The sequence below is a fragment of the Ixodes scapularis genome, unplaced genomic scaffold, assembly GCF_016920785.2.
Source record: "Ixodes scapularis isolate PalLabHiFi unplaced genomic scaffold, ASM1692078v2 ptg000044l_1__unscaffolded, whole genome shotgun sequence".
Classification (NCBI taxonomy): domain Eukaryota; kingdom Metazoa; phylum Arthropoda; class Arachnida; order Ixodida; family Ixodidae; genus Ixodes; species Ixodes scapularis.
Window position 1 is genome coordinate 194,056 of NW_024609897.1, and position 27,606 is coordinate 221,661.

The following is a 27,606-nucleotide window of genomic DNA, read 5'->3' on the forward strand; positions in this document are numbered from 1 at the left end:
ATGGTGGAACACGCTAAGAGGAATTTCGCCCACCCGAGGATCTGCTACGATGTCCTGGATATTGGAGGGAACGGGGTGGCCGACTTTGTAGGGAGATACGGTCACTTCGACCGTGTCTATTCCTTCTTTTGCCTACACTGGATCGGGGATCAAGAAACGGCATTCAAGAACATCGTCGACCTGATGAAACCAGGAGGTGAATGCCTGCTTTACTTCAACGCGTCGAGCAGCTTTATGCGTTTGGGAAGGAAACTCTTAAGTTTGGATCACTGGAAAAAATACCGAAAGGTAAGGTGATATTTGCGTTTCTTCATTAGCTATATCTTGAGAGATTGGTCTTTTCCGGAAAAACAAGTGGTGAAAGCGCACTTGGTTCATTGGTTCAGTTCCTGCTAAATACTATGCTCCACCGACGCCATGCCCTTGAAAGGGTACTGAAGACACCCCAGTAATCCCGCTCTGAACGAGAATGTTTTGTTTAAACGTAACTGGTAACAACAAAGTTAAGGGTCCGTTCCAGCGGAAGCACTGAGTTGGAATTCCGGCTACCGATATTTTGTTCCACTCCATGTCCGACCACAGCCAACGCTGCCATCCGGTGGAGCCGACCAAGCTGCATCAAATGTGCATTGTCATAGTGGTCGTGTGCTCGTCGTTCTTGATGCTTTTACTTTGATCGGCAAAACCAATCCCACACAGAATAGGGCGAAGAATGACGTCACATCCATTGTACGTGATTGCTTTATCCGGTGGTAGGAAAAGCAACAAAAAAATGCGACCACCACGACAACTTTTGGTGCTGGTTTATAATAGGGACGCCGCGGACCACCCTAGGTTCGAATTCGAAAGGTTTCGATATTTTCGAACCAAACTGATGTTCGATTCGAAAAGTTTCGATATTTTCGACCGTAGAGAGGTTCGAATTCGAAAAATTCGCAACTTTCCAAAATCGTGGGGTTTCGAATTAGAAAAGTTCGAAGCTTTCACGGTTTCTAAAAGTTCGGGTTCGATTATTTCAAATATTTGTTTACTCGAGGTTCGATAAATTCGAAGATTTTGAACTTTCCTAATTTAAAATTCGATAGATTCGAATGTTTCGAATTTCTTTGGATCCAAAATTCGAAAAATTCAAATATTTCAATTTTCTAAAGACATAAAGCTCGATAAATTCGAAAATTTCGAATTTCTTTCTACATAAAGTTCGAAAAGGTCGAAGCTTTCGATTCTCTTTTAAAGCTAAATTCGAAAAAAAAACTTCGAAGGTTTTCGGTATTTTTGAAATCCAAGTTCGAAGTCCGGTTTTCATGTTCCGCCAGAGTTTCAGTTTCAAATGACGTTTTCACGCCTCACTGGTTTTCACGAAATCAGGTTTAGAAAAGTTTGGGTGTGATATTTAGACTGCGCGAAGTTGGTCAGGCAATTAAATGAGACGACGAGCGCCCCGGATGTGCTGGGATATTTGTCAGTGCAGTGACGCGTAACTATAGATCAGTAATTCTGACCGCCAGCCCGTGGTGGTCATTAACACGCATTGCGAAGTAGTGATCCTACGAACGCACTGTTTAACGATACTCATCCAGTTCGAAACGTGGTTGAGGTTCGGAAAAACCTTGGAGTGATCTGGCAAACTGCCCCCGTACCCCCTTGCACGCTGGTAGTAATCCGATCGAACGCCGCCCGAGTGACGCTGGCATATAGTAAGTTTAGTTTGTACATGATGCGAAATCCTGAGACTGGGAATGAAATTTGAAAGAAAAAGTGTATTAATACAGAAAAAAGGGGACAGGACAACGTCTCAAACTCAACTCAGCAGAAAACTCAGCTCAGGACAACGTCTCAAACTCAACTCAGTTGAGTTTGAGACGTTGTCCTGTCCCCTTTTTTCTTTCTTCTTACCAGCCTCGGGATTTTGCATGATGATCAACACACACCAGCTCGCCTGCACCTTGACAATTTTTTTGTTTGTAATTGCTTTGGAGGTTTATTTTCTGGGCGGAAGAAACGCCTAGCAAAAAGCACAAAAGCTGACGCAACTTGAGGTCGAGGAGGGTTCTACCGTTGGTTCTGCCATACCAGTCGCGTCCGAAGAGGAAAAACGAGGGGGGGGGAGCTACAGTCTCTCCCTCCCCCCCCCCCCTCCTCCCAGGTATTTCGAACTGTTAAAGAAAACAATACGGGGAAGGAGGGCATGGTCCAGCCTATTTCAATGTGAAATTATTTATGCATATGTATAGCCACTGTCGCTCTTCACTGCATAAAAGATCGCGTAGATGGTCATTGTTAAGACCGGTTCTCACATGCAGCGAAGCGCTGATGTAACGCTGCTCACGTGCCGTCAGGTACTTATCGTACGCCATGAGCAACAGTTTTGACGGTGCGATACAAAGCTGGTAAACGCTCCCGTCGGCACGTGCTTAGCACGAGGTCAGCGCTATGCTTGTAGCGCTCCGCTGCATGTGAACAGGCCTTTAGAGACTCGTTGTCAGGAGGCACTACTCGTCACATGCTCGGTGGCTCGAAAGTTCAAAGCTATGTCTTTTCGACCTAAATAACTGTGCCATTGGTAAAAAATAATCAATACATAAACATAACAATAAATGCAAAAGTAAAAAGCTGGAGAGAAAAAAAAAACTATCAAGAACCCGTCGGAAGTGTTGTATTCTTGCGTATTCAGAGGCCCAGCACTATGAAACAAGTTTCTCCTACCAAAATGTGTACAGGCCAAAAGAAACACGTCCCAAGAACGTAAAAAGAGAAAAAAAAATTGTTTATGACGCGCTGAATTTGAACAATTTTAGAAATTTTCCCCCATGAGTTAATTTATTCCTCAGCGTGGAAAAAACAATAAATACATTATTTTGTATTCTGCAGATGGCAATGATATGTACTGTCTTTGGTCTTAAACAACAATAACCATATCTTAAGACGACACTAACCTAGGCTATATATAGATCATTCTTAAAAAGTTCAACATCTCTACCGTAAATAGCTTCGACTATAGCGCGCTTCCAATATGGCACAAACGACAATTGTCAAAAACCCGTCGTCCTTTTTCGCTCCTTCAGAAATCTATTTTTCTAAAACCAAGCATGCCAGATAATTAAAATAAACTGCATTGTCTTTCGCGAGGAATGCGGCACCCCATGTGAAATTGCGAAAACAAAAATTACGGATGTACCTCACTGCTTAAATCCAAATGAAACCGCCCGCCGGTCTTTCGAAGTTCGACGAACTTCGAACTTTTACCATAAAAGTTTGAAGTTCGTCGAACTTTTGACTTTTCAGGAATCGAAAGTTCGACAATTTTCGATTTCTTTAGATTAATAAGCTCGAAAGTTCGAACATCATCGAATTTCTTAGCGTAGGAAGTTCGAAAGTTCGAAAAGCTTCGACTTTTTAGTGCAAGAAATTCAAAAGTAGGAAAATCATCGAATTTTTACGCCTATCAAGGTCGAAAGTTCGACAAGCATCGAATTTTGCAACGTAATAAGTTTGAAAATTCGAAAAATGACGACCTTCTTAGTTTAATAAGTTCGAAAATTCGACTACCGTCGAATTTCTCGATATGGTAAGTTCGAACATTCGAAATCTTTCGAACCTTTCGAACCGCTTCCTTCGATCATTGAAAGTTCGATTCGAAAAAAGTTCGCGGCATCCCTAGCTTATAACCTTCATTAGGTATCGGCGTTTGCTGCTGTAGGACCTAATGGAAAACAAAGTATGCGAGAAGCAAGTCGCCTGTTATATGCGCAGGAGTTGCGGTGACGCGAGACTGACGTCGAGCTCTGCATGATCGCCTTTGATTTAAAGTATAGTGGATATACCTCAATGCAAGACGCCTTGAGGTCTAGCCACTATATTTTTTAATCAGCCAATAGGAGCACGGCATTCTGACATCATCGCAGCCCCAGTGCTGGAAGTTGACGAACTTCTGCTGCGCATAGCTTTTTATTTTTGGTTTCTTTGCTCTTCTGCAACGTTTTGGTAGGATTTATCCTTGGCAAGAACACTGTCTGAAGCATAACCCATGTAAAAAATGTGTGGCTGGTAGCATTGGGCTAGTCGCACCTTTGTCGTCGTCGCAGCATGTACGGCACCTTTCCCATTTTAGTTACGGGCACAACTGCGGATAAGTGTCTGTTTTCATTTGTAGATTCATCCACTCAGGTTATTAATATAAATGTTTTTTTTTCTTTTTCTTCTTTCTTATTTGGGGGGGGGGGGGTGCCCCTAGACAGCCCGTAGCCCTACAGAAAGGTGCACCTTTTGTCAGAATCATTAATTTTTTGTTAGAATCATCAAAGCATAAAAGCATGTGTACTGCTTTTCGTCTCACCCGCGCCGGTACGAAAGGTGCTCCGCGTGGCGAGCCGGAGTCAGTTTCGCCCGAGCGTTCGATCCTGCTGTTACACCGACTTCGACGCCCGCGACACTCTGTTGTAATCTATTGTTTCATTTGTGTTTTGGGCACAAGTTTGCCCCATTTAACGTATCAGTTATTCGTCGTTCGTCACCTCGTCATTCGCGGCAATAATTGGTGTTACACAAAAAAGTCTGGAGAAAAAGGTGGTGCGCGAGGAAAATAAAATTAGATCGGATGTGAACATGGACCACAAAAAAAAATATGATCTGTAAATTTATAGGGAAGAAAGGGGACACAAAATGGCTAAAACAGCAATACTAACAAATTTCAAATCCACAAAAACAAAGGGAATTCACTCAAAGATATTCGAGCAGTAATCGCAAAATAAAAGTTTCACGCTTGAAAATACTTACCGATAGGAAGTTGCCACATTCGACGCATGAAAATTATATTGAATGCGCTCAAGAGGTCGCGTGCTTTTTGGCTCAGAGCAACCAAATACACGATGGGAACGAAGAGTTTTATTTGGTACGGTCGAAAAACACCCCAAGTTTCTTTGGAGCAGCCAATAGAATCGTCAATAGATTTATGTAAAAAGTTCCCTCATGTCTCGTCATTCTGCCGAAAACCTTTAAACGCTGAAGTTTTATGGGGTGGGTGGCATTTTTAGTTCGCGTGGTGCCTGGGGCAGTGTTTTTTTATGAAAACAGATTACTTCCCGAAATTGTGTCTTTGGTACGCATCTCGTGCTTCCCTTCAGCGCCACGCGAACACAAAGCCTTTGCGCTGAATATTCTGAGCCACCAAGATACGGGACGCACGCTTTCCTGCCCTTTCCACCCCTTTCTTGTTCCGCGCTCTCTTTCAACACCACCTGTTTCTCTCCTCACTTTTGTGCGCTTTGCACCCCTCTCCGCTCCGTGAGCTTTCCCACACCAACTGCTTCTGCTTCTCCCGTTCCTGTGTGCTGGATCCGTATCTCGGTCAACAGCGTACTCGGCTTCCACGCCGGTTACCGGTGATAGAACCTTAACACCAGTTGCCATTTTTTTTTTTCCTTTAGCGGTTGCGGTTTTACCGACCCACACATCGTGTTAACACGGCTCCGGAGGTTGTTTGGTTCTAAAAATTTACCGCTTAAAAATCAGAAATCACGTGCCATTCTTTTTTCAGAAAGGTGGTGGTCTAAAAGTCCTAGCAGCCGTTGAGGTCTGAAATATATCCGCCTGAGAAATTTAGTCATAAAGCACGGGAACATTTTTTTCTAAGAGTGTTGTTTTTTGTTCCCCTGAGACCATTCGATATCTGTTCATAGTTTCACACACTCAATAGACCTTTTTCAAAGCTTAGCCAGGATCGTGGAACGCCGTCGTGAGAGTTGCTTGAAACGCTTTTAAGGGCTCCGCGACCGTCGCTCCGTCGTCCGCGCCAGCGCCTGGCGTGTCACTAGGTCCATGTGTTTACGCGTGTTCTCTTTTTCAGCATTTCGCCATTCTGAACGCGACTTCTATCGTCGCTTCGCATGCACATTTTGTTCGAAACAGTTGAGGATGACCCTGGAGGGTCAACAAAAGCAACTGTCTACGATACGAACGGCCTAGCTGGTCTATATATCTTCAAGGATGGATAGACCGCCTCGGTCGAATCGGTTCCTTCAGTCGACTCAGTCACTCAATCGTAACTTCAGTGTCGCGTCGTGCAAGCTACTGAAAAAAAGGTGGCTTTCAAGGTTGAGTGTTATGCAAAGAAAGTAATGGAGAACAGTTTCGATCCCGACCTAACTATCCACTTTGTGCGGAGCTTGCGCGCTCCGTTTATGAGGCAGGGTCACACTCTCAGTAAAAGGAGGTGTACAGGGGCACACCCCTTGTTCCATATGTAACTCGCCATAACTGCATTTCGTCGTTCTGTCCACTGATGTCGAGCTGGCGATACCAGCCTTTACGAACGGCTTGATAGCTGTTGTATATAACCTCTAATGAGCGTACCGAACGCTACACACACACACACAAAAAGAAGAAGCCGGGTCAAAAAAAAATTATTGTCTTACTGTAGCTTTTAAAAGTACATTAGGTATTTTAATAAGTTGTATCGCTTGATTATCAAGCCGCTCGTAAACGTTGGTATCGCCAGCTCGACGTCCGTGGGCAGAACGTCAAAATGTAGTTTTGGGGTGTTACATATGGGACAAGAGGTGTACCCCTGCACACCCCCATTTCTGAGAGTGCACTACAAACAGCTGATTGCGCTTTCCTTCAGCGCCTGCTATTCAACTAGGGTGCGATGGCAGATAGTTGTTTCGTGCTTAGTAGATTCGACACAGCGCACAGGAAGCGAAAAAGAAGTAGAAGGTTTTCACTAGACAAGCGCTTACTCTCAACTTAAATTTGTTTCTCGAAAATTAACTCCAAAATAAACAACAGCATCTCCACACCATCATGGCCAATGCAGCACTTGTCCAGATAACAGATATATTTGCTATGTAGAAGGACAGATGTTTGGCTTACACATTGCCCAGTTCCTTCTTTTTGGTTCGTGTAGACCTCTAAAATTCCTATAACCATCTGACCCGCCCCCCCCCCCCCCCCCCCCCCGCCTTTCAGGAATCCTGACGTGATAGAAGTTGGGCTGGTATCCAAAATCTGCAGAACGAACCGACGAGAAGGTACCATTAAAAAAAATTACCCGTGTTCTTCAGTAATATTGCAAATGGAGTGGTGATACAAAATATGCTGAAGCGCCGAGCTATATCTCATTGTAGTGCCACCGTTTCTGGCGCAGCGGAAACTCCGGGAACGAGGCACACCGGAACGGAAAAGATGGAAGAATTGCGCCTTGCTGTGGCTTTCTCGTTACCGGCTAAGTAAAAAAAAAGAAAAAAAAACAAATAAGCACCAAAATGAAAATTAAAAATTGCGCCCACGCTTGACACAGATATTAGGTCTGTTCGACTCGCCTCCACTGGCTGACCTAGTTCAGCAGTGCAGGAACTGGTGCATTCGATTCAACCGGAAGTTGCACGGCTGCTGCACTGGCGCGTTCGATTCATTCCAGTTCTGAACGAGTTCAGACCCAGTTCCCCTAAATGTTGCACCGGCTCGGGAGTCAGTTCAGCGTCCGTGCAGAAGCAGACGACAAGTGCAGACGGTGATTGCAGACGACACTCCTCGTCCGTCTCTGCTCGCGGTGCCATTTTTCGCAGCTCTTGCTCAAATATCTGCGATGTTTAGCAATAACGCCAATACGGAGGTTGCATCTCCTCTCATTTGTGATAATAACGTACGCGCAGTGGGCGCGGAATTGAGGTCATAAGCGAGGGTAAGAATTTGTTGATTATAATATTCCGAAAGTGTTTTAGGCACCTGCTCGCGTAGGTTTGGCTCCCTGTGGTAAGTGTCGAAATATTGGCTCACGTAAATTGTTTCTTTCTGATGCTATGTGGGGATCCACAGTGTTGATATTCTTCCTTACTGTCACGGGAAAGGTATCGCACTCTTGATGGTCCCAGCCTTCAGTTGCTCTTGGGTGCATACTGACGACTCCGATCCATTGCAGAGGTCTGGGATTTAGTACATTGGCCGTCGCATGCACCGTAGCTGAGCATAATACTGTAATGTTCGGCGAGTTCGCGGGACAGCGGGGAATTGACGAGTGCACGCAAGCTTGCCCGGTGTTCAACTGTTTTAATCTCGTGCGACATGCTCTTTATATACCAGGTGTGCAGGGGGCGCCACCTGGCTGTCTATCACATTCCTCCCCCCCCTAACAAAAATGAGCCAAGGTCCCACCGATTTTCACGGTGAAAAGCGCACAGGAGGCTTTCGTGCTCGATTACTTCTCCTCGGTAGTGGAGTACCAGGACTCCTTGGTAGCGGAATGCCAGGAACAGGCTGAGTGTCGTCATGCTGGTATTCAGCTGTTACGGTTTGAGGTACCGCTTGGGCAGAATCCTCTAGTGGTACAGGCACATTCCCATTAGGAGGAGCGGCCTGATCCACCGGCTCTGGTCGCGGACCCGATGATGCCCTAGCTTGGGATAGGTCAGGACGCAGATGTCCTTCATGACGTCTCTAACACCGACCATCTGGGAGTGCGATATCTGTGATGTGGTCACTTGGAGTGTCGATCACAGTTGCCGGTACCCATGGTGGACCTTGTCGAAAATTTCTCGCATACACAGCATCACCCGGTTGGACAGTTGGTATCAGTCGAGCACCCCTGTCGTGCGCCATCTTCTGGATGAGTTGTTTTTTCGATACGCTTGACCTCAGGTCCGGGTGAAGTAGAGCCAAAGCAGTCTTCAACTTGCGGCCCATCAGTAACTCCGCCGGAGTGCACCCTGTGGTTTCATGAGGTGTAGTTCTGTAGTTGAGCAGGATTCGGGCCAGCTGACATTGGAAACTTCCATCAGCTGCCTTCTTCAGCTTCAACTTTATGGTTTGAACCGCTCGCTCAGCGGCTCCATTTGACGCTGGGTGATACGGTGGTGTTAGAATCTGCCTTATTCCATTTTGTTGAAGGAAGTTCTTAAAGCTACCGCTTACAAATGCCGGCCCGTTATCGGATACGACGAGGTCTGGTAGTCCGTGACAGGCAAACATCACACGCAGGCAAGGGATCGTGGCTTCTGCCAACGGCGTGGACACAGGAACGACCTCAATCCATTTTGAGTAGGCGTCGACCACGATGAGTAGATATCGGTTCTTCATTGGTCCAGCAAAGTCGATATGAAGACGAGACCATGGCTTTTCTGGGAATGGCCATGGCATCATTGGTGCTGGTCGTGCGAGTCGCTGGTTTTCTTGACACACACGACATCCCTGCACTGTAGCCGCAATGTCTTCATCTAATGATGGCCACCATACATGACTCCTAGCCACGGCCTTCATTTTGGCGATCCCTGGATGACCTTCATGCAAGAGTCGTAGAACCTCTGGTTGTAAGGATCCTGGGATGACGACTCTTGACCCCAACAGGATACAGTTCTCTTGTACGCACAGCTGAGTTGTTCGAGGAGCGTACGGTTTTAAGTCTGGGTCATGCAGCTCAGCTCCAGACCACAAATGATCTCGAAGCTTCGACAAAATCAAGTCTTTTGAAGTGGCGTCAGCCACGACAGACGCAAGTAGTACGCGAGGATAGGCCCCCTCGAGCATAAATACCTCGGCTGGCCGCTCGATGGAACATGGAGGAACTGGCAGCGGCAGCCTACTCAAGGCATCCGCATTTGCTATGTGTGAACCAGGTCTGTACTTCAGTTTGTAGCTGTAAGCCGACAGCATCAGTGCCCAACGCAGCACCCGTGACGAACAGGTCTCAGGTACAGGCTTGTCCGCAGCAAGCAGCCCCAGCAAGGGCTTGTGGTCTGTGACCGCTTCGAAGTCACGGCCCCACAGGTATTGCCGGAACTTAGTCACACCAAATATCAGAGCCAGGGCTTCCTTGTCAAGCTGACTGTAGTTGCGCTCAGCCGGCAGAAGACCTCTAGATGCAAACGCAATTGGTTTCTCAGCACCTGAATCTTCTCGGTGAGCAAGGACAGCCCCAATTCCGTACGGCGACGCATCGCAGATAAGCACCACTGCTTTCTTCGGGTCATAATGCGCCAATACCGCGGCAGACAGCAGTAACTCCTTGCTCTGACGAAAAGCCTGTTCCTGGTCCGCACCCCAAGTCCAAGGCGTCTTTGCCCCCAGAAGATGGTTTAACGGATGTAGAACGCTGGACAAGTTAGGCAGGAACCGACGATAGAAATTGACCAGTCCCAGGTAGCTCTGCAGCGTTTTTACATTGGTAGGCCTTGGAGCTTTCAGTACTGCGTCAGTCTTTTCTGGGTTTGGTTGGAATCCCGCAGAGCTAATGACATGACCCAAGTATTTAACCTGGGGAACCAAGAAATCGCACTTGCACAGCTTCAGCTTCAGCCCAGCTTGCTGCAGCCGACTCAGCACTTGGTTCAGGTTTTCCAGGTGGTCTTGATCGTTTCGCCCTGTCACGAGAATGTCGTCGAAATATACAACGACATGCTTAAGTCCTTGCAATAGGTTCTCCATCTCTCGTTGAAAGATCGATGGTGCAGAGGTCACACCGAACGGCAGGCGAGTGTACTGGTACAGACCTCGTGGAGTGTTGATGGTAACCAGTTGTGACGACTTCTCATCAAGTTTAACTTGTAGGTATGCATCTTTTAAGTCCAACTTGCTGAATTTCTCGCCTCCGCTCAGCTTAGCAAACAGGTCCTCCACTCGCGGGATGGGGTACTTTTCAGGTACAGTCACAGGATTCACAGTGACTTTGAAGTCTCCACAGATGCGAATTTGTCCATTTTGTTTCAGGACCGGTACAATAGGGGCAGCCCATTCCGAAGTCTTCACTGGACGTAGGACTCCCTCCCGTTCCATGCGTTGCAACTCCTCGTTGACTTTGTCAAGCATCGCAAATGGAACTGAACGAGGCTTGAAAAACCTTGGTTTGGCGTTGTCCTGAAGATTTATCTTTGCGGCCACCCCCTTGAAAGTTCCCAGACCTTCATCAAAGATACTGGAGTATTCAGCAACGAGGTTCGCAACAGAAGTCACGAAGTTGACATCCTTCGCGTTGGAAAGCTTGATGCCAAGGCCTTTCATCCAGCCACGTCCTAGCAGAGATGGGCAGGAGCCAGGGACAACATACAGGATGTCCTGACATTCGCGGTTTCCAAGTCTCACCGTTGCAGTAAGGCTTCCCTGAACTGGGGAAAGTTCACCTGAATAGCTTTTCAGCATGATGCGCGACGGGTCCAGCTGCCTTGATGGAAATTCGCGTCGAAATGTCTCCTCAGACACAACAGACACGCTAGCTCCCGTGTCAAGTTCCATCAGCAATGGAGTCCCGTTAACCGTAACTTCCACTCGGAAAGGTTGGCCGTCGACTGCAGAAGATGTCATTTCCCACATCTCGTAGACTTCTGGCAGTGAGACATCTTGCGACTGGCCCGCTCCGTTCAAGGTGTGGACCGATCTCGGTATTCTAGTGGACGTCGTCGGGCCGCCGGCGGTTGCATCCGCTGTCTTCCCCTTGCACACACGTGCCAGATGCCCCTTTCCCCGACACTTGTGACAAGTGGTACTTGCATGACGGCACTGTGTGGCGTAATGCTCGCCTCCGCAACGAAAACACGAGATGGTGCCAGTCTTCCACTTCGGGTTCACAGCTGCATCGCGTGACACTGTGTTAGCTGACGCGAGGTTTGGCTGGATAGACGTCGATAGCATCTGCGAATCTTTCTTCGCTGCTTCCATTGCAACGACCGTCTTTTTGGCGAGGTCAAGGGTCAAATCTGGAATCTCTAGGAGTCGCCTTTGTATCATCTCGTCGTTAATACCTCCGACGATGCGGTCTCGCAGCATTCTATTTCGGAACGCGCCGAATCCGCAATCATCCGCCAGCTTGTTCAGACAAGCAAAGAAATCCGCCGCTGTCTCACCGTCATGACGCATCCGTGAATTGAACTTAAAGCTTGCGACGACTTCCGAAGGCTTCGGTGAGAAATGCTCGCCTAATACCTCAAAAATGGTTTCTAGGCTGGCCTCCGACGGTTTCACAGGAGCCAGAAGATTTCGAAGCAACGAATATGTGGCGGGTCCAAAACACGTAAGTAAAACAGCTCGCCTTTTCTCATCCCTGACATTGTTGGCGATGAAGTACTGTTCAACCCGCTCCCGGTACTCGCTCCAGTTCATTTCAGTGTCAAACGGCTCTAGTTTGCCGACCACCGGCATTCCAGAACAGGCGCACGGTCCGACGGCAGCAGTTCAACACTTCCACTTCCTCGTCGCCACTGTAATGTTCGGCGAGTTCGCGGGACAGCGGGGCATTGACGAGTGCACGCAAGCTTGCCCGGTGTTCAACTGTTTTAATCTCGTGCGACATGCTCTTTATATACCAGGTGTGCAGGGGGCGCCACCTGGCTGTCTATCACAAATACTGCATGCTTTGTCCGCTGGTATGTGGACGCCCTTTAAAGGGCCTGGGAAAAACGCCGAAAATCGGCATTGGCTTGGTAGTTCCACGCAGGTCTTTTTTGAGAATCAGAATAAACGCTTCAGCTTGACACCAAAGTTACGGTCGATAACTGACTTGGTCAAGACGCTATTGTCAGACCTTCGTCTTCGAGGTGACCGCTACCGACCGCGCGCTACTACCAGTCAGACTTGTGCCCGTTACTCCAAAAAAGTAATTAATTACAATTACAATTACTTGGCCCAAAAAGTAGTGGATTACCGTTACAAATTACTCCCCGTAAAAAGTAACGGATTAATTACTTCGTTACTTTACTTAATTACTTTTGCGTTACTCCAAAGAAACACGCAAAATACCTGCAATATCTACTGCGTGTTTGGGGAGCGGGAATTTCGGGCCCCATTAATAATAAAACAGATTCAGTACTATATCTACCGATTATTTTAGAAAAATAATTTTAGGAGGATGGATCTATAAAGCTGTAAAGGACTGAAACAGGTGTTCGATATGAACGAATCTAGCGTTGTTCACCCGGGACAGAACTGAATCCCATGAACATGAGACGAATGCACATGGGCGGCGGAGGCACGCACACCATTCGAAATAGGGCATCGGCAAAGTTTAGAACACGACTCTCCTGAAGATATGGTTTTTGTACGGTTGCTATACATATATTGCCTAAATAGGGGCTGGTTTAGCCACTAAAACCAACTGGCTGTAAGACGTACATGCGGTACTTGCGTTTGGGCAGATTTCAGAGTACCGCTTGTTGAAGGTTGTTATCCGGCCTTGACCCACTTGGATCTTTTTTCTTGGTCATCAAACTAATCAAAAGTGAAACTTCACACGAAATATTCATCCACAATCTTTCAGCTCAGCTGATTTTTCTGTTTAGAGAATATTAAAAAAGCGCAATTTTCAGTGAACAGCAGGCTTCAATATATCTCACGCGTGTACAGCCAGCCGCTTTGCGCTGCCTTAACTACTAAAGAGGCACCCTACGGTGTCCAAGTGAGCCACTGTTTATTCTCAGAAAACTCGGGCTGTGTTCCCTTTCCCTAAAATGTCGGAGTAAGTTTCCGTAGGCACAATCCGCTGACGAGAACCCCAACATTCTCGTTTCTAGGAATATGGGTTCAGCTTCGAGGTCCCAAGCCATTTTGGCTGTGCTCCCCGGCCACCTTATCGCCTGCTGTCTAAAGTTACTGTTTGAACTGACATTAGTGTTGATGCTACATTTTTTTTTTCTGTTCCAATGAGCTGTTGCCATCGCTTCCCTTATGCTTGTGCCTTACGCATCCGCTAGTCCGAAGTCAAGTGACAGAAGCCACAAAGCTGGTTGGTCCAGCCAGTATTTAGCTTTCATAGCGCTGTCGAAAATGAACATAATCAAGGTTTCGTTACACTTTTCTTTTTTTTTTTCCGGCGGGGAGGGTGTGTGTAGGCAGAACATCGACAAACAAAGGACGGTCTCATGTGGCAAAAAAAAAAAATGCTGATTGGTTTTTAGGGGACAACACGCAGGGTGTGGGGCGGAAAGGACGGGGGGGGGGGGAGGGGGGGGGGGGGGAGCGGACATATGCACCGCTGTCACAGTGTCTACGCTCGTACTCTTCACGACCCCCACGCGACGGTTTTATGGGTCATTAGTTTTCTGCTTTTTTGTGCGCTCGAAGCAGTCCATTCGTTTTCAAGTCGAAGCTTGTTGCCTTCGTGTAGACAGTCGAATCCTCCCAGCCTGGCTGACCGTACGAACGAGTAGTCCAGAAACGGGCTCTGGCTGGGCTGTCGCGGTTTCCGTGAAATCCTTTCCCTCGCCAGCACTCTCTTCGCGAGCGAACCCCCGTCTTGTGTTACCATGCTAAAAGCGCGAAGGCCGTTGCATCGCCCTTCTTCCACTGTATTTTTCCCTTTGACGGGGTGGAAGAATTGTAACGAGTAATTTCAGTAACACGTTACTGAAAAAGTAATGAAATTACATTACAAATTACATTTTCAAAAAAGTAATGGATTAATTACAAAATTACTAGAAAAGTAATTAATCACAAGTAACTCCGTTACTTGTAACGGATTACTTCCAAGTCTGCTACCAGTGACTCCCGATGCGAAATCATCCTGATGCCGCGAACCTATCGTCGAAATGCGAAACTCGAGAGACTTGGAATGAATCTACCATTGCTAAATGAATGTGAAGGACACGAACGCTTACGGAAACGACAGGAACCGAACGGCCGTTAAAAACGCAGACAGAAACATATTTCCTACAGAAAACGTTTTAGTACACTCGAATAAAAAATATTCACATAAAAGAGTCTGTTATTATACTTTAAAACTAAGGAAACATGAATGGTCTCCTCAAACCGCGACTAATTAAATGTAGCATACAACGTGGCGTGGAGAAACAAGAGCCAACAGATGAGGACGACACCCTGCGCTTTCGCTCGGAAAGCCGATTACAGCGCCAGTCCTAGCGTGGCGGCTGCACTGGTTCTGCGCCGCCGCTGCACGACTCCTGCACTCGTCTGCACTCGGACAGAACTAGTTCAGAACTTTCTGGCCGAATCGAACAGACCTGTTGAATCCCGCAAAAATCTCTCAGTTACCGCCTGCTATTAGCGGCGAGAAGTTTTGGTTTGCGCCCTTCAATGGTTCCCTCCCATGACGTCATTACCTTGCGAACAACAAGTTCGCTGATATTTATAGTGAGAGTGGTAAAAGCTTGAAATCATTGCGCTCTGAAACCATTACTCCCTGAACCGTACCAGTTGAAGTTCTTACGATATTCTGATTTCTGCCGATGAGATACCTTTACTGACGTCATAGTTAGCATGCTGCCAATTGAGGAAGGCCGACCAGGGGTGCTATGTTGCGCTTTTTGGACTCCGAGGAGACTAGGGAAAAGTAAATGACGTCAACCACACAGCAAACGCAGATTGGATGTCGACTAATCAACATCCAATCTGCGTTAGCTGTGTCTTTGACGTCACTTCCTTCTCCCTAGTCTCCTGGGAGTCCAAAAAGCGCAACATAGCACCCCAGGGCTACGCTTTTGATTGCACACGTTGCCAATAGGACTTAGCTCCGCTCTGCTTGATCATGCATAGTATCTGACCCGCAGTAGTAATTCGAATCTGCTCGAGCAGGATCGGAGGCCCAGCTAACGTAACCTAGACGAACGATGATCTGTGGAATGGCGTTAACAAACCCGTAGTGCTGCATTTTGTGTAGAGTAAATGCCGCAGGCAAGGTCGCTCGCTGCACAGATATTGCGCCAGTTTTGAGCAAGCCTTCGGCTGGGGCTCGTGTCCAATCACTGAAGACACAAGTTTCAGCCAACCGCTAACGCAGCCTTGATGTGACGAAGCTTTCTAACAGAAGTGCGTAATCAAGCAGCGGTTAGGTGCCCGCCATATAACACATCCTAGTTTAATTTATTAAAATAAAGGATTTTGAAGTACATTGGAAGCTGTTGCCTACATGAACCGAGCAGATAAGGCCAACTCACAGTTGCGAAAGGTCCTTCTTTTAGAGTTCTTTAGTGTTGCTGCTCTGTGGCTTCGATTTCACTGGAGTCGCGGAGGCAAGAATGGGGATAAAATTGCGCGCCACCCAGCTCCGTAAGTGGAGAAACTACAACATGGATCTCTAACTTCGGTGTGCGTGTAGTGAGAGGGGCCATCTTTTCGGAGCACTTATGTGTCGGATTGGATGGATTGGACACACATGTGTGCCTCGCTTGCTCGAGACGGTGCCACACTCTGACAGGACAGCCCTCCCTCTGAACTCAAGGGGGGACATCATTGGCTTCAGAACAATAGGACAACGATACTTCGCACCTGATTGACCACAGAAAACTGGTATCCCACTAAGACTAGGGAAAACCGGAGGAAACCAGTTGAAACGCTTTTCTGGCTGAGTGCAGTCCTGTAGGGTGCTTTGGGGCCGTCGCGTAGGAGCCTGGAGAGCCCACCAAGGATGTTCTGGGGAACACAGCCGGCTATCCGGGTAGTGAATACCCCTTGATCAAATTATTTTGATGCCGTCCGTTTGATAATCTCGACAGTTCCGCTTCCAAGGCAGCCAACAGCATATACCTATGTTGTTATCATGTAATAAACGTTGTTACTGCCATTTACGAATGGGGTTTGAAAAACGCTCGGAAAGAACACTACGGTCCGATAATGACGGATATGTTTGTGCGATAGTGTCACGGCGTTGGGACTCCCGAGGCTTAGGCCGTAGAGAGGGGGCCACCCACAGCATCGTTGCACCTTTTTTAGTCATTCAATAGACTTTAGGCATTAATCCGTGACCTTGAACATTACGTTCCTAATATTAAGTGTTTTCAATGATTAACAACAAAAAATGAAATTTTCTTTTTGCGCCATTCCTCACACTTGCACGCAGGTGCACGTGACGCATCCTCCAACCCTGGATTTGGCAGACCGAGATGCCAGTCTGTCTTACCTATCCGGTCTTGTGAAGAACGCCAATCTGGGTCCAACCACGTGCGAGGTGATTGAAGACTATCCCAGGTGGTCCAGCGTTGAGGAATACACAAGTAAGCCTGGAAGAAAAGAAGCAGCAGTGCTGAATTTGCACCTTACGTAACGAGGGTCAACACATTGATACATTAGACGCGAGTGTTGCGTTAATGTTCGGCTGAAGCTTGTTTTCAATGAGTAAAAGTATGACTTCCATCCAATCGCAGAAAGAGCACTCGTGCCTGATATGCGTTGTCGCGCTTGTCTTTTCAGAATGAGCTACAAAATTCAGCACTATGGCATTCTGTACATAGGTGGTGTTGGGCAGAGAGTGCTCTCTTGCCCCTCCTCCTCCTCAAAAGTTGCGCTCTAATTTCGTATTACAGAGTTTTGTAAACATGTTTAACTTTTTATATTCACCAACACCAGGTTTCTTGAAATATTTGAATGCTTGACTTGGCAGATGTCTGGATCATTAGCGAAATTATGGTCAGCGCGCATGGGAGCTGGTGGTGCTCAAGTCTCGGGTTAATTTCATCATGGTAAACTGTTGACCCTATTGTATCTCTCTGCTCGGTGGATCTTTTGACTTGCCTGGCACGTGACCGTCGGAAGTCCCCATTGGTTAGATTTCTTGATTATTTTGACCCCTTTAGCAAAAGCCACCATCATCCCCCCTTCCTCTCCCTACACTCTAAATGTGATTACTCATGACATGCGGCACAAAAGTGCATCTTTTGTGCCGCTTGATTTATGCGTAATTATGTTACTCATGCGAACGTTACTCATCCCATGAGTAGCAGGACGTTACCCATCCCATGAGCAAAAACGGTTTCCTATGTTTAAAACCTCCTCACCACTCCCCCCCCCCCTTTACGTGCGAAGGGGACCAGTGAAAGAGTGGCGAGAAAATTTTCCCGCCTTTGAATGTTTCTTGCAGGCCTGGATTTAAGAGCAGCGCTGATCCCCGAGCTCTTGTGAGGGTGCTACTGGGTTCGGCATGCTGTCAGCTTGCCCACCGGACCTGGGAATTAATATACCTATTATTTAAAGATGACGCGTGATCCTCAACCGCAATGATGACGAAATTCTTATAGCTTGCTCTCCAAATAAACTGGAAATGGGGACGCAGCAAGTTGCCTGGCGGTTCGATGGCAACTTTATAGTGGATGCAGAGAAGCGGGATGAAATCTATTCGCCAACAACCTCCCAGGTGCCAGACGGGCTTGCTGGAAGGGCAAAAATAACTGTTTGGCATGAGAGAAGCAATACTCAACTTGAAAGAACTTTATTCAAAACAAATTTTATCACATCTCGGGATGATATGCTTGTCGCAATTTCTAACTTAGAACTACAGCCTATTTTACTCAAACGAACTTTGAAATAAAAGTACTAGAAAATTTCGCAAAGGAGGAAGATCTGTACTCTTGTCAAGAACCAGAATAGCGCTCAATTTGTTAAGCTACTTCAAATACTGTTTGCAAGCACTTATTAGGGAGCAGAGGCGAGCTGATTGGTAACCTCTGTCGAACCTTGACCCCCGTTTTACAATGAATGTTTGCAAAAACCCTAAAAGCTGCCCATAGGAAGATGGATAGCTCAAGTTCAAAATATAATAAACACCCAGCTGAAGGACAGACGCCTTGAGGTCGGAGCAGGTGCTTGGTAAGTTGACCACCTGGGGACTGCTTCCGGGACAGAGAATACCCTTTGTTTTGGACCCCAGAAAAGCTTTCGGTCCTGGGCATCCTCTCTCAACTGTCGGAACGTCTTCCTGGAAACAAAGTGCCCAAAGCTCTAATAAAATAGCTGCTACCCATCTTCACGCTCTCACTCTATAGCTGCGCTCAGCGTCAACGTGGGCTTAAATTTAATTATTTTGATTTGCCGGACTATAGACTGCTTGGCTTTCGCCAGCGTGTCGTGACGATGCCGACGGAGCGCGCTGAGTCGGCTCTTGGCGCTGCGTAGGCACGACAGATCAAGAAGCTTGAGCTCTAACCAAAACCAACCAAAAGAATAGCGAAACAGATGAGGCGAAAGCGTCGTCACTGAGCTCGAAAAAGCCACTCGTGCTCCTAATGGAAATAAGTACATCGGGAGCGCACTCGGGTTTCGGTCGCCGAAGGTGCTGCTCCTGTCCGCTCAGTGAATCGTGCGCCGGCCGAACGCGCGCGCTCCGGGACAGAGTCTGAGCGCAGCAACGTGAGACGCGGTCAAGACCAGCCCTGTTTCCACAAACTGACTCACCTAAAGTCCCGTGCTGTGCTGGTGGATGGCCACAAATCAAGCACCAACCGGCCGGACAGTCCGCATATCCAAATGCGTCCTCACGGGTCACAAAAGCCCCACACGAGCAGTCCAGGGACGCGCAGGAGCCGCGAGTGGTGCCGCCGAGGTCGGTGTTCGTTAGGCCTGGCCTGACTGACATTGTACAGGCTGCCTTGTCAGAGGAGTGTCTGTATGGATATACCGAGGTCAGAATAACAAAAGCGAATCCAAGGATTATGCCGCTTCGTACTCACCTTTCTTGAAAAAGTTATGCCCGCCGCAGCGGTCCCCGGTCTCCAAAAATTATAGCAAACAAACGTCCCCTTCTCGGAGAGTTTCGCTTCCCGGCACCCGTGTTATTTTCTTTATTTTATTTTTTGCTTCCATGGCTGCTCTTTGTTCGTAGACGACTTTTCGCGAAAAGCTAGATTTAGCGGCATTACATTTTGCAGGTCTTCGTAGTCCGCATGAGGAACAATGCGAAAGCATGGGTAACGATTCGCGAGTGAAGCGCTTCGTTACCCATGAAGCTCTCGTTTTTCACGTGTTACTCATGAGGCAGCTATCTATGCCAGTGCTTCGGAAATAAATCACAAAAAGAGGTTTGATTTTGTTACTCATTACCATGAGTAACAGTGTGCGCATCAGTAACAACATGAGTAACCTGATTTAGAGTGTACCGCTTCTATTCAAGAGATCCATTGTGCCAAAAGATCCAGCAAATTAAGAGTCGTGTGGAAGCCATATCAAGAGGTCTGTCGAGTCGAGAGATGTAATATAGATGAAGAGGTCAAGCAAATCAAAAGGTACATCGAGTTTAGAGATCCACGGAATCAGGAGATCCGACGAGTCAAAAGATCTATAGCATATCTAAAGTCGACCCATTGCGAATTTCGTTCGCCAGAGACAATTTCACTGTTAAACAGGATTAATAAATCAGATTAATTTATTTTCAGTCAAGCTTTATTGATACCTTTAAAACAAATCGTTTGCCGACGAAAGATGTTTAGAGTGATCCGTCGAGGTTTTCGCATTGCAAAACAGAGGTAACCCAAAATGTGTATCAAAGCCTTCTCTTTTATTTTCTTGTGCGTCTTTTTTGGAGCTGCTACAATTTGTCACTTCTTGGGCGAGTTTCGAGAGGGATTAAGGCTTTACGTGTTAGGCACAGTTCGTTCAGTTGCGAAGAGTTCGCAGATATATCTGGGAATATTTTGGGAAAGTATATATTGGCAGCTTCTATTGCGGGGTATCGGAGTTGGCAGGGCTAATATTGGATCTTCTGGTTCGTTGGACCACTTGACTCGTTGGACATGAGGCAAGAGATTTAATATAGTCAAGAGGTGCATGACTCAAAATTGTCGACGAGTAAAGGAATTGAATATTGGATATTTCTTTTCATTGGACTCCTTGATTTGGAGTCTTTCCCGCCAGGCATTATAGAACTTTATAAAAAAAGAACTCGGAAAAAAGACAGCCCTCCCCCCTCCTTTCGATCCACGTCATCTTCTGAACGCTTCTTACAACACTGCGTTTCCCTGGTGCCTCTTGTCTTATTTGTTTTTAGGCCTACAGGTTATGTACTTGGGCCAGTCATATGTGGAATCTCTGGTGTTTGCTTTAGCAATAACTAGAATATATTCACCGAAGGCGTAAAAACCGAGGAATGCGTCGAGTCCAGAACAGCAATTATCCCTCCGTATTCAATAAGACTGTGGTATTATTCGATAAGAATTAAAAAAAACGGATAACGACAAAAGGAATTGTTACCCAACTGAAAGAAGAAAACCACTTGGCGCTTATGTGAAAGTAAACGGGTTCATACCGGTAGCAGTTTAGCTATACCGGTGACGAGTTAGTCAAAGTGGTCGCCCGTACGGCTCAAGTGGGTCACCAGTATCAGCCATAACGGTCACCCATATGAGCAAACAGGTCACTCCTTTGGGCAAAAGGGTCACTCGTCTGGGCAAATGAGCCACTCGTTTGGGCAATCTTGCCGTACGTTTGCTGGAACGGTTACAATTTTGCACAAAAGGGTGGCCGGTGACCGGCAAACTGTACCGGTGTAATAAAACGGCTCTCCGGAGCTCGTTTTGATACTGAACGTACAGATCGGCGACATAGGCTCACCCGCTTCAACCGTGGCAGCCTATGTTTCCGGAAAGCCGGGAGCGACGGTTCATCGATTTCAAATCGTCTGCGTAATGCAAGTAATTATATTTAAATTTGAATTGCGCTGATGTTCGCTTATACTGCAACTGCTATAACAATTTTTTTACGTAAACGCGCAACGTTTGTGAGCCGATTTTTTTTTTTCAGAATTTATAAAACGTTGGCGTTCTTTGTTGCCTCAATTTACTTATTCAGCTCAAATCTCTCTCGCAGAGGACGCAACCGCGCGAAAGAATATACTTCTAGACTCCGCTTCACCAAGTCAGATGAAGCGCGACATCGTGGCAGCAAGAACATCGAGCATTGCGAGAGCAGGCGCGCTTCAGCAGCAGTGAAACGACGAGCTCGCGCTCAGTGCTTTCTTCGCTCGGGCACAAGGCGAGCTTCTGCTTCTAGCCGGCGTTATCTCTTGCGTTCAAGCGTGCCCAATGCGCGTGATTTGCCTGCTCTCCGAGGCTGCAAACACACACAAAAAAATTGGTTTGCTCTTTATGTTTATACAGCCTTGATGGAGATGCGCCTCAACGAGTAATCGGTCTCTTAGCTGTAGATGAGAAATTTAGCCAGTGCAGTACAACCGCTAACCTGGGGTTCTTAACGTGCATCACGCAGTAGTGATCACACGAACGCGTGCCGGTACGAAACTCATCCAGATCGAAACGGGCGGGGGCGGCGGGGATTGCACCCAGGAGGTTCCCAGCGGAAGCTTTCGCTCCACGCTCCGAGCTGAGACGCGTTAGCCCACTGGGTCACTTCCTCCCCGCTGCAAACACATCGTGCTGGGCACAGCAGCTCCACAAACAAGCGTTACGTGTTTGTGCCTGAAATTCCTGAGGAGAGTGTTCGGTGTGTCCCGGTGTCCTGCGCCTTCACCACGCCTCCTCCCTCCTTTCCGGTCCCCTCCCTCAGATGACCCGAGGAAGAGGAGGGCACCAGCCGCGCGCGCGCGACTGTTGCGCCTGCTACGCTACACGCTGATCTCCGAGATCCGGAAGCGCGCGCGCTGGCAGCCGCTTGTTTCGTTGTCTGCTTGTGTCCGTTGTAGCCTCGTCCCGACAAACACCGGTTTTTGTCCGACGACACCACAAAGTTCCGTGTCGCCGATGCTGTCCCACTGCAACGACCAACACCCGCGACAATCGCCGACAAGCGCCGACAAACGATCGACGACGGACCAGTTCTTGTCTGTCGCTGGACTTGAAGCGCAGCAAGCTGTCCCACTGAGGAACATCTCTCGGAGACAAGCCCGTTTATACACGAACTCAACTCTCCTACGTCACGCTGCGGTGGTGGCGCGTCGGTCGCACTTCCGGTCTGGAGCGGTGGGCAGAAGTCGCCGTGCGAGACATGCATTCTTGTGTTGTTTTCGGAGAAACCACACAAAAAACCTGCATCCTCGTCAAAATGCTGCGACGGGGGCTGTACCAAAAAAGTCGGGAAAGGTTTGAAGATCAGTTTTCATGTGTTTCTGCCCGCTCCGTTCGTTCGAGTACGTGGATAGTAGCCGTGAAAAGGGTGAACCAGGCGCTGTCGAACTACGATTGCTTGCGCGGGCAACACTTTGTGGTCGCCAGATCTATTTGTTTTGTCCCAACATGAATGAGAGAAAACCGCCACGTTGTCCAGGCCACCCGCGGGTTTAGTGCGTCTTCAAATTCACACGGCAGCATGATCGTTCGAACTTTCGTCTGCTCTTACAAGCCTGCTTTTTGTCGTCTGCTCGTTCAAACAAAAGCGGCTCGTAGACCAAACCTTGACCCGGTGATTGCAATAAGAAGCAATTGCAGGCCTCAAAAGATTTAAGCTAGCTCGGTGTAAAGAGTAGATACAAGATGTTGATCATTGGTACCAGTGGCCATCACCGACTTGTTACGCTTGGTCTGTTCCCGCTTCCGAATTTCAGTATCGACGTCGATCATTGCCGCTACCTTCTACGCTTTTGCAGCACGAGCGACGTCGCGACCGAAAATGTCTAGAAGTATCTCATCATGGTTTTGGCGTCCATTCTGCGGCGTTCACTTGAATGAATCGCCGCACGTCAAATTATTTACGCAAAGTTTAGCGGTGTAACGAGCCTTAATAATTTCGCTCAGGCGATTAAAGTGCTAAGACATTGGTATGAGGACGTAGAATAGACAATTCCAACGCGAAAAAGACTAGGCAGACTCACACAGACGCCGACAACGTGACATTTCAATGGTTTGTTGACGCGGGAAGCGGTGCTTCTTGCCCGCACTCCATTGCGCAAGCGTTCGAACTGTCGTCTGCTCTTTCAAACTTTTCTGCTTTTTGTCGTCAGCTCGTTCAAACGACAGCGACCCGGAAACCAAGCGTTGGTACGGTAATTGCGATAAGAACTAAGTGCAAACCTCAAAACACTCTTGAAGGTTGGTTGGGGTAAGTAAGTGTAAACAGTAGATACAAGAAGATGTTGATCATTGTTACCAGTGGCCATCCTTGACTTGTAATGCCCGATTCTACTTGCGGTTTTCAGTATCGACGTCCACCATCTCAGGGTCCACGCTTTTGCAGCCCAAGCGACGTCGCGACTGAAAATAGCGAGCAGAATCTCATCGTGCGAGTCAGGCTTTAGCGCCCATGCTGCGGCGTCCACGTGAAATGAATCGCTGCAAGTCACATTATTCACGCGAAGTTTTGCCTCGTTAATTTTGCTAAAGCCGCTAAAGTAGTCAGACATTGTTAGGAGGACGTAGAATCAACAATTCCAACGCGAAAGAGAGCACGGGGACTTCCACCGACGCCGAAAACAACGCAGTTCAATGGTTTGTTTATGGGCGACTGCGGGCTTCTTGCCCACCATCTACCGCGCATGCGCGGCGCCGGTGGCGTCCGCTAGGGGCGCTCCGGTTTGTTTGTAAACATGAGTTGGTGTATAGGCTCCTTGCACTGACGTCACATCGCACACTTTTGAACACCAAGTAAGAGGAGGAGAGGGAAGCTGCTTTTGTAAGAATTTTGAGCGACAGGTTAATCTTCTATAATCTTCCGGGGGGAGAATAGCGACGCCTGTACAAAGCCGGGAGGTACAAAGGAGGGTCCTGATAAGAGGGGAGCTCCTTCTTCCCCTCTTCTTTGGAGGGCAACGGAAATGACGTCCTGTGCAAGGAGCCTATACGTGGCTTGCACATGACGTCATTTCCGATGCCCTCCAGAAAAGAGGGGGAGAAGGAGCTCCCCTCTTATCAGGATCCTCCTTTATGCCTCCCGGATTTGCACAGGCGTCGCTATTCTCCTCCCAGAAGATTATGGAAGATTAACCTGTCACTCAAAATTCTTACAAAAGCAGCTTCCCTCTCCTCCTTTTACTTGGTGTTCAAAAGTAAGCGATGTGACGTCAGTGCAAGGAGCCTATACCTTCTGTTGCCTCCCTTCCCATCCTTGTACCCTTCCTCCCGGAACGAAAAGCCCTTGGCGGCCACTCCCTGTTCCCGGCCCCGCAGTTCCGGTCCCTCGATTGCACGTAGTACCTGGCGCGGCTTGCTGGCTGGCGCCGGGCGGTCGTGTTCCGAAAGGGAATTTGCTGTGACTGGTTTTGCTCGCGAAAGCTTGGTGCGCGAGGTGGTGCTTCAAGACGTCGAAGCCTACGCCCCTGCATCAGGATGGATACACCCATGTGCGAGGACTGACCAAGACCCCACGAAGTAGGACACGACGTTCCGCGGCAAGCCATTCCGGCAGACGAGAGACTTGTCATCACGTTCTGTGATAATCGGGATGCCGTATTGTCCACCAAAGAGCGCCTGCCAGCGATCATTCGATATAAAGTTATAAACATCCTCAACATCAGCGTGAAAGTACGTGGCGCTCACCCAGAATGCTCCGAACGGCCCAAAAAAGGAACGATTCGGGTATTTCTAGTACGGAAAAAGTTTTGTGTCGATTGTCACGACTGTTTACGGAAAGTCACCAACGGCAAATGAAGAGAAGCGGAAGCTTTAATCACGAAATAAAGTAATCGTCTCGACTTTCACCGTGTTCGTGGGCGCGTTTTTTGCCCAAAGAGCAGAACACGAATACCGCGTCGCCGGACTCTGTTTGTCTGTGTATTTTGAGGTCTTTTGTTGACAACTCCAGTCCCACTAGGAAAGAAGTTTCCTTGCCCCCGTGTTCTGCGTCATGTCCCCCAGGTGGGAGGGCGGACTCCGAATAACAGGCTGTCTGTCGGTGTCGTCTGTCGCTCGTTGTCGTGTGTCGCTGTCGTTCGTTGCTGTCTGTCGCGCTAGTGGGACCCGGCTATTGCAGTCAAAACTTCGTTCGTCCTCGCTGTTTCGATCAGCCGCCTTAACCTGCGGTCTTATTAGGATGTCTCTCGACAAGATATTCAATGTACGCTCAAGCTTTGAGCGTTCGAAAAGTCCTAGGGATATATCGGAAACAAGCGATTTTTCAAAGGAGTTAGGAATTCTTGCGGTTTGGTTCGGATCGGCAAATGACAGCTTGTGCACCGCATGATGTTGATACTTCAACGATTCCTTCTTTCTCGTTTTTGTGTTTTGTGGTTGTCCTGCAGTGACTGTGTCGACATATATCTCGGATTACATCTTTCAAGCCCGTTATTATTATGGCAAGTGCAGTGCAACCTCCTTCTTGGTGACTATTGACCATTCTTCTGCGCGACTTCTACAAGATTATCTATAGTATTAGGCAGCGTCTATTCCCCCCGCAGCCGGGAGAATAATTTCCCCGAAATTCTACCGGCGGTCGCCTCTCATTAGATGTCTGAAATCATCTGACAACTGCCGGTACAATACTGACTTTCTTGTTCTCCCGACATTTCATGGAAACACGTTTCATAGAAAACTTCTCGTGGATGCGAGTTTTATTAACAGCTTTCGTCGACACTAACATATCACCTACACTCGTTACGCGAATTGCATGCTGTAGGGACATTTCGTTGCGCTTGTATCACTGGTCGGCGGACCCGTTCACGCAGTTTCACGGCAACAGTATGCGACGGCTCATTACAAAAATGCTATCCTACCTGGTCCACCTGCACACGCCATTTGCGGCGACAGTCTGGGGTGACTTACTACAAAAAAAGAATAATCATAGCTGTCCATAAAGTAATCAGTCGATAAAACAGCGTGTCAATGAAGCGAGATGTGAATGGAACGTCGTTCAATGAACTGAGTGCGACCACCCATGAGAGGCGTCCGCCGGTATAATTTTGGGCAAAATATTTTCCCAGCTGCCGAGGGAATAAAAACTATAGTCTAGAATTATCACGGTTCTTGTTTGCTTCGCAATCCTCTCAGTTGTATAAAAGCTTAGTGCTGCCTCTTCACATTTCACAAATCGCCTGCACGGTTGTACTTGTCTACGGGATAGGTTGTAATAAACTTCTAGAAGAATCGAAAGCAATCGTTTGTGTCTGTTTTCCTGCCCATTTGCAAGCACCGGCGCGAACATAATTTTTCTACGGGTTTCCTCCATGTTATAACCAGGTTTCTCAATTTTGGGACGTATTAAATAACTTTAAGATAGCCAACCTTACAGACGATACCCAATTAGGGCTAGCGAATAATTTGACCGACTACCCGAAGGGCGCGTTCAAATGTGTGGTCACGTGCCAGGTTGAACGGGCACCCGTATGAAACGGGTACCCATATCCCATAATTACATTTTATCCGAACGTATTGACAACTTTTCTACACGTTTGATTCAAACGGGTTGAACAGTCTGCCACCTGTTTAAATTTCTTTCTTTTTTTTTTCTTTTTTTCAGTGGTGGAGTTTGAATTAAAAGCCACGCTCGGCCTTCAGGGGCTAGAGTAAGGGAGTCTTTTTCAGACGAGTGCTGCAGCAGACGTTTCCAGTATAATAACTTCAAAAAGCGTGTTTTTACTCTCATTTTCAGGAGTGCATATGGGAGTGATTAGACTCGCCGACCTTGTGACAGAAGACGAGAATCCTCTTCTTCTCAAGGACGTCGCCGAGGAAGGCGCCAAATTGTTGGCCGAGAGAGAGGCTGGTGGCTCACCTTTCCGCAACTCCAAGTTCCTGGTGCGCGCCCACAAACCTCGATACTAAGCTTGGCGTGCCCTAGTCTACTACGTTGCTACTATACACTGTGTTGACTTCAAATATTGATCTTCCCACCCCGACCTAAATAATGAGATGCAGCTTAATAAATCAGAGGAAAGAAGTAGTAACGCCTGTTAAGGGAATAAAGGGTTAAGACTGAAACACAATCTTTGCTTGGACTACGCTGCTAAGGAGTTCACAAAAATGGCACTGGGACTGGGTGTCTTTTTTTTTTTTTAGTTCCAGTGACGTTTAGGGATGGGAACATACC

At 47.6% G+C, this 27,606-nt stretch overlaps 1 protein-coding gene and 1 long non-coding RNA gene across 2 annotated transcripts; one reads left to right on the forward strand and one right to left on the reverse strand.

Annotated features, from left to right (window-relative positions):
- LOC120846708 (juvenile hormone acid O-methyltransferase-like) lies at positions 1–27,362 on the forward strand. The gene is made up of 4 exons (XM_040218562.3): positions 1–288; positions 2,271–2,273; positions 16,772–16,925; positions 27,169–27,362. Exons 1-4 carry the CDS (start codon positions 1–3, stop codon positions 27,339–27,341), a joined length of 618 nt encoding a protein of 205 aa, XP_040074496.1. The 3' UTR covers positions 27,342–27,362.
- LOC115320891 lies at positions 18,478–19,525 on the reverse strand. Its single transcript, XR_005717099.3, has 3 exons — positions 19,374–19,525; positions 19,099–19,307; positions 18,478–18,622 (listed from the first exon to the last, which is right to left on the reverse strand). It is a non-coding gene; the product is annotated as an uncharacterized LOC115320891 (long non-coding RNA).
- Positions 27,363–27,606: the final 244 nt, after the last annotated feature.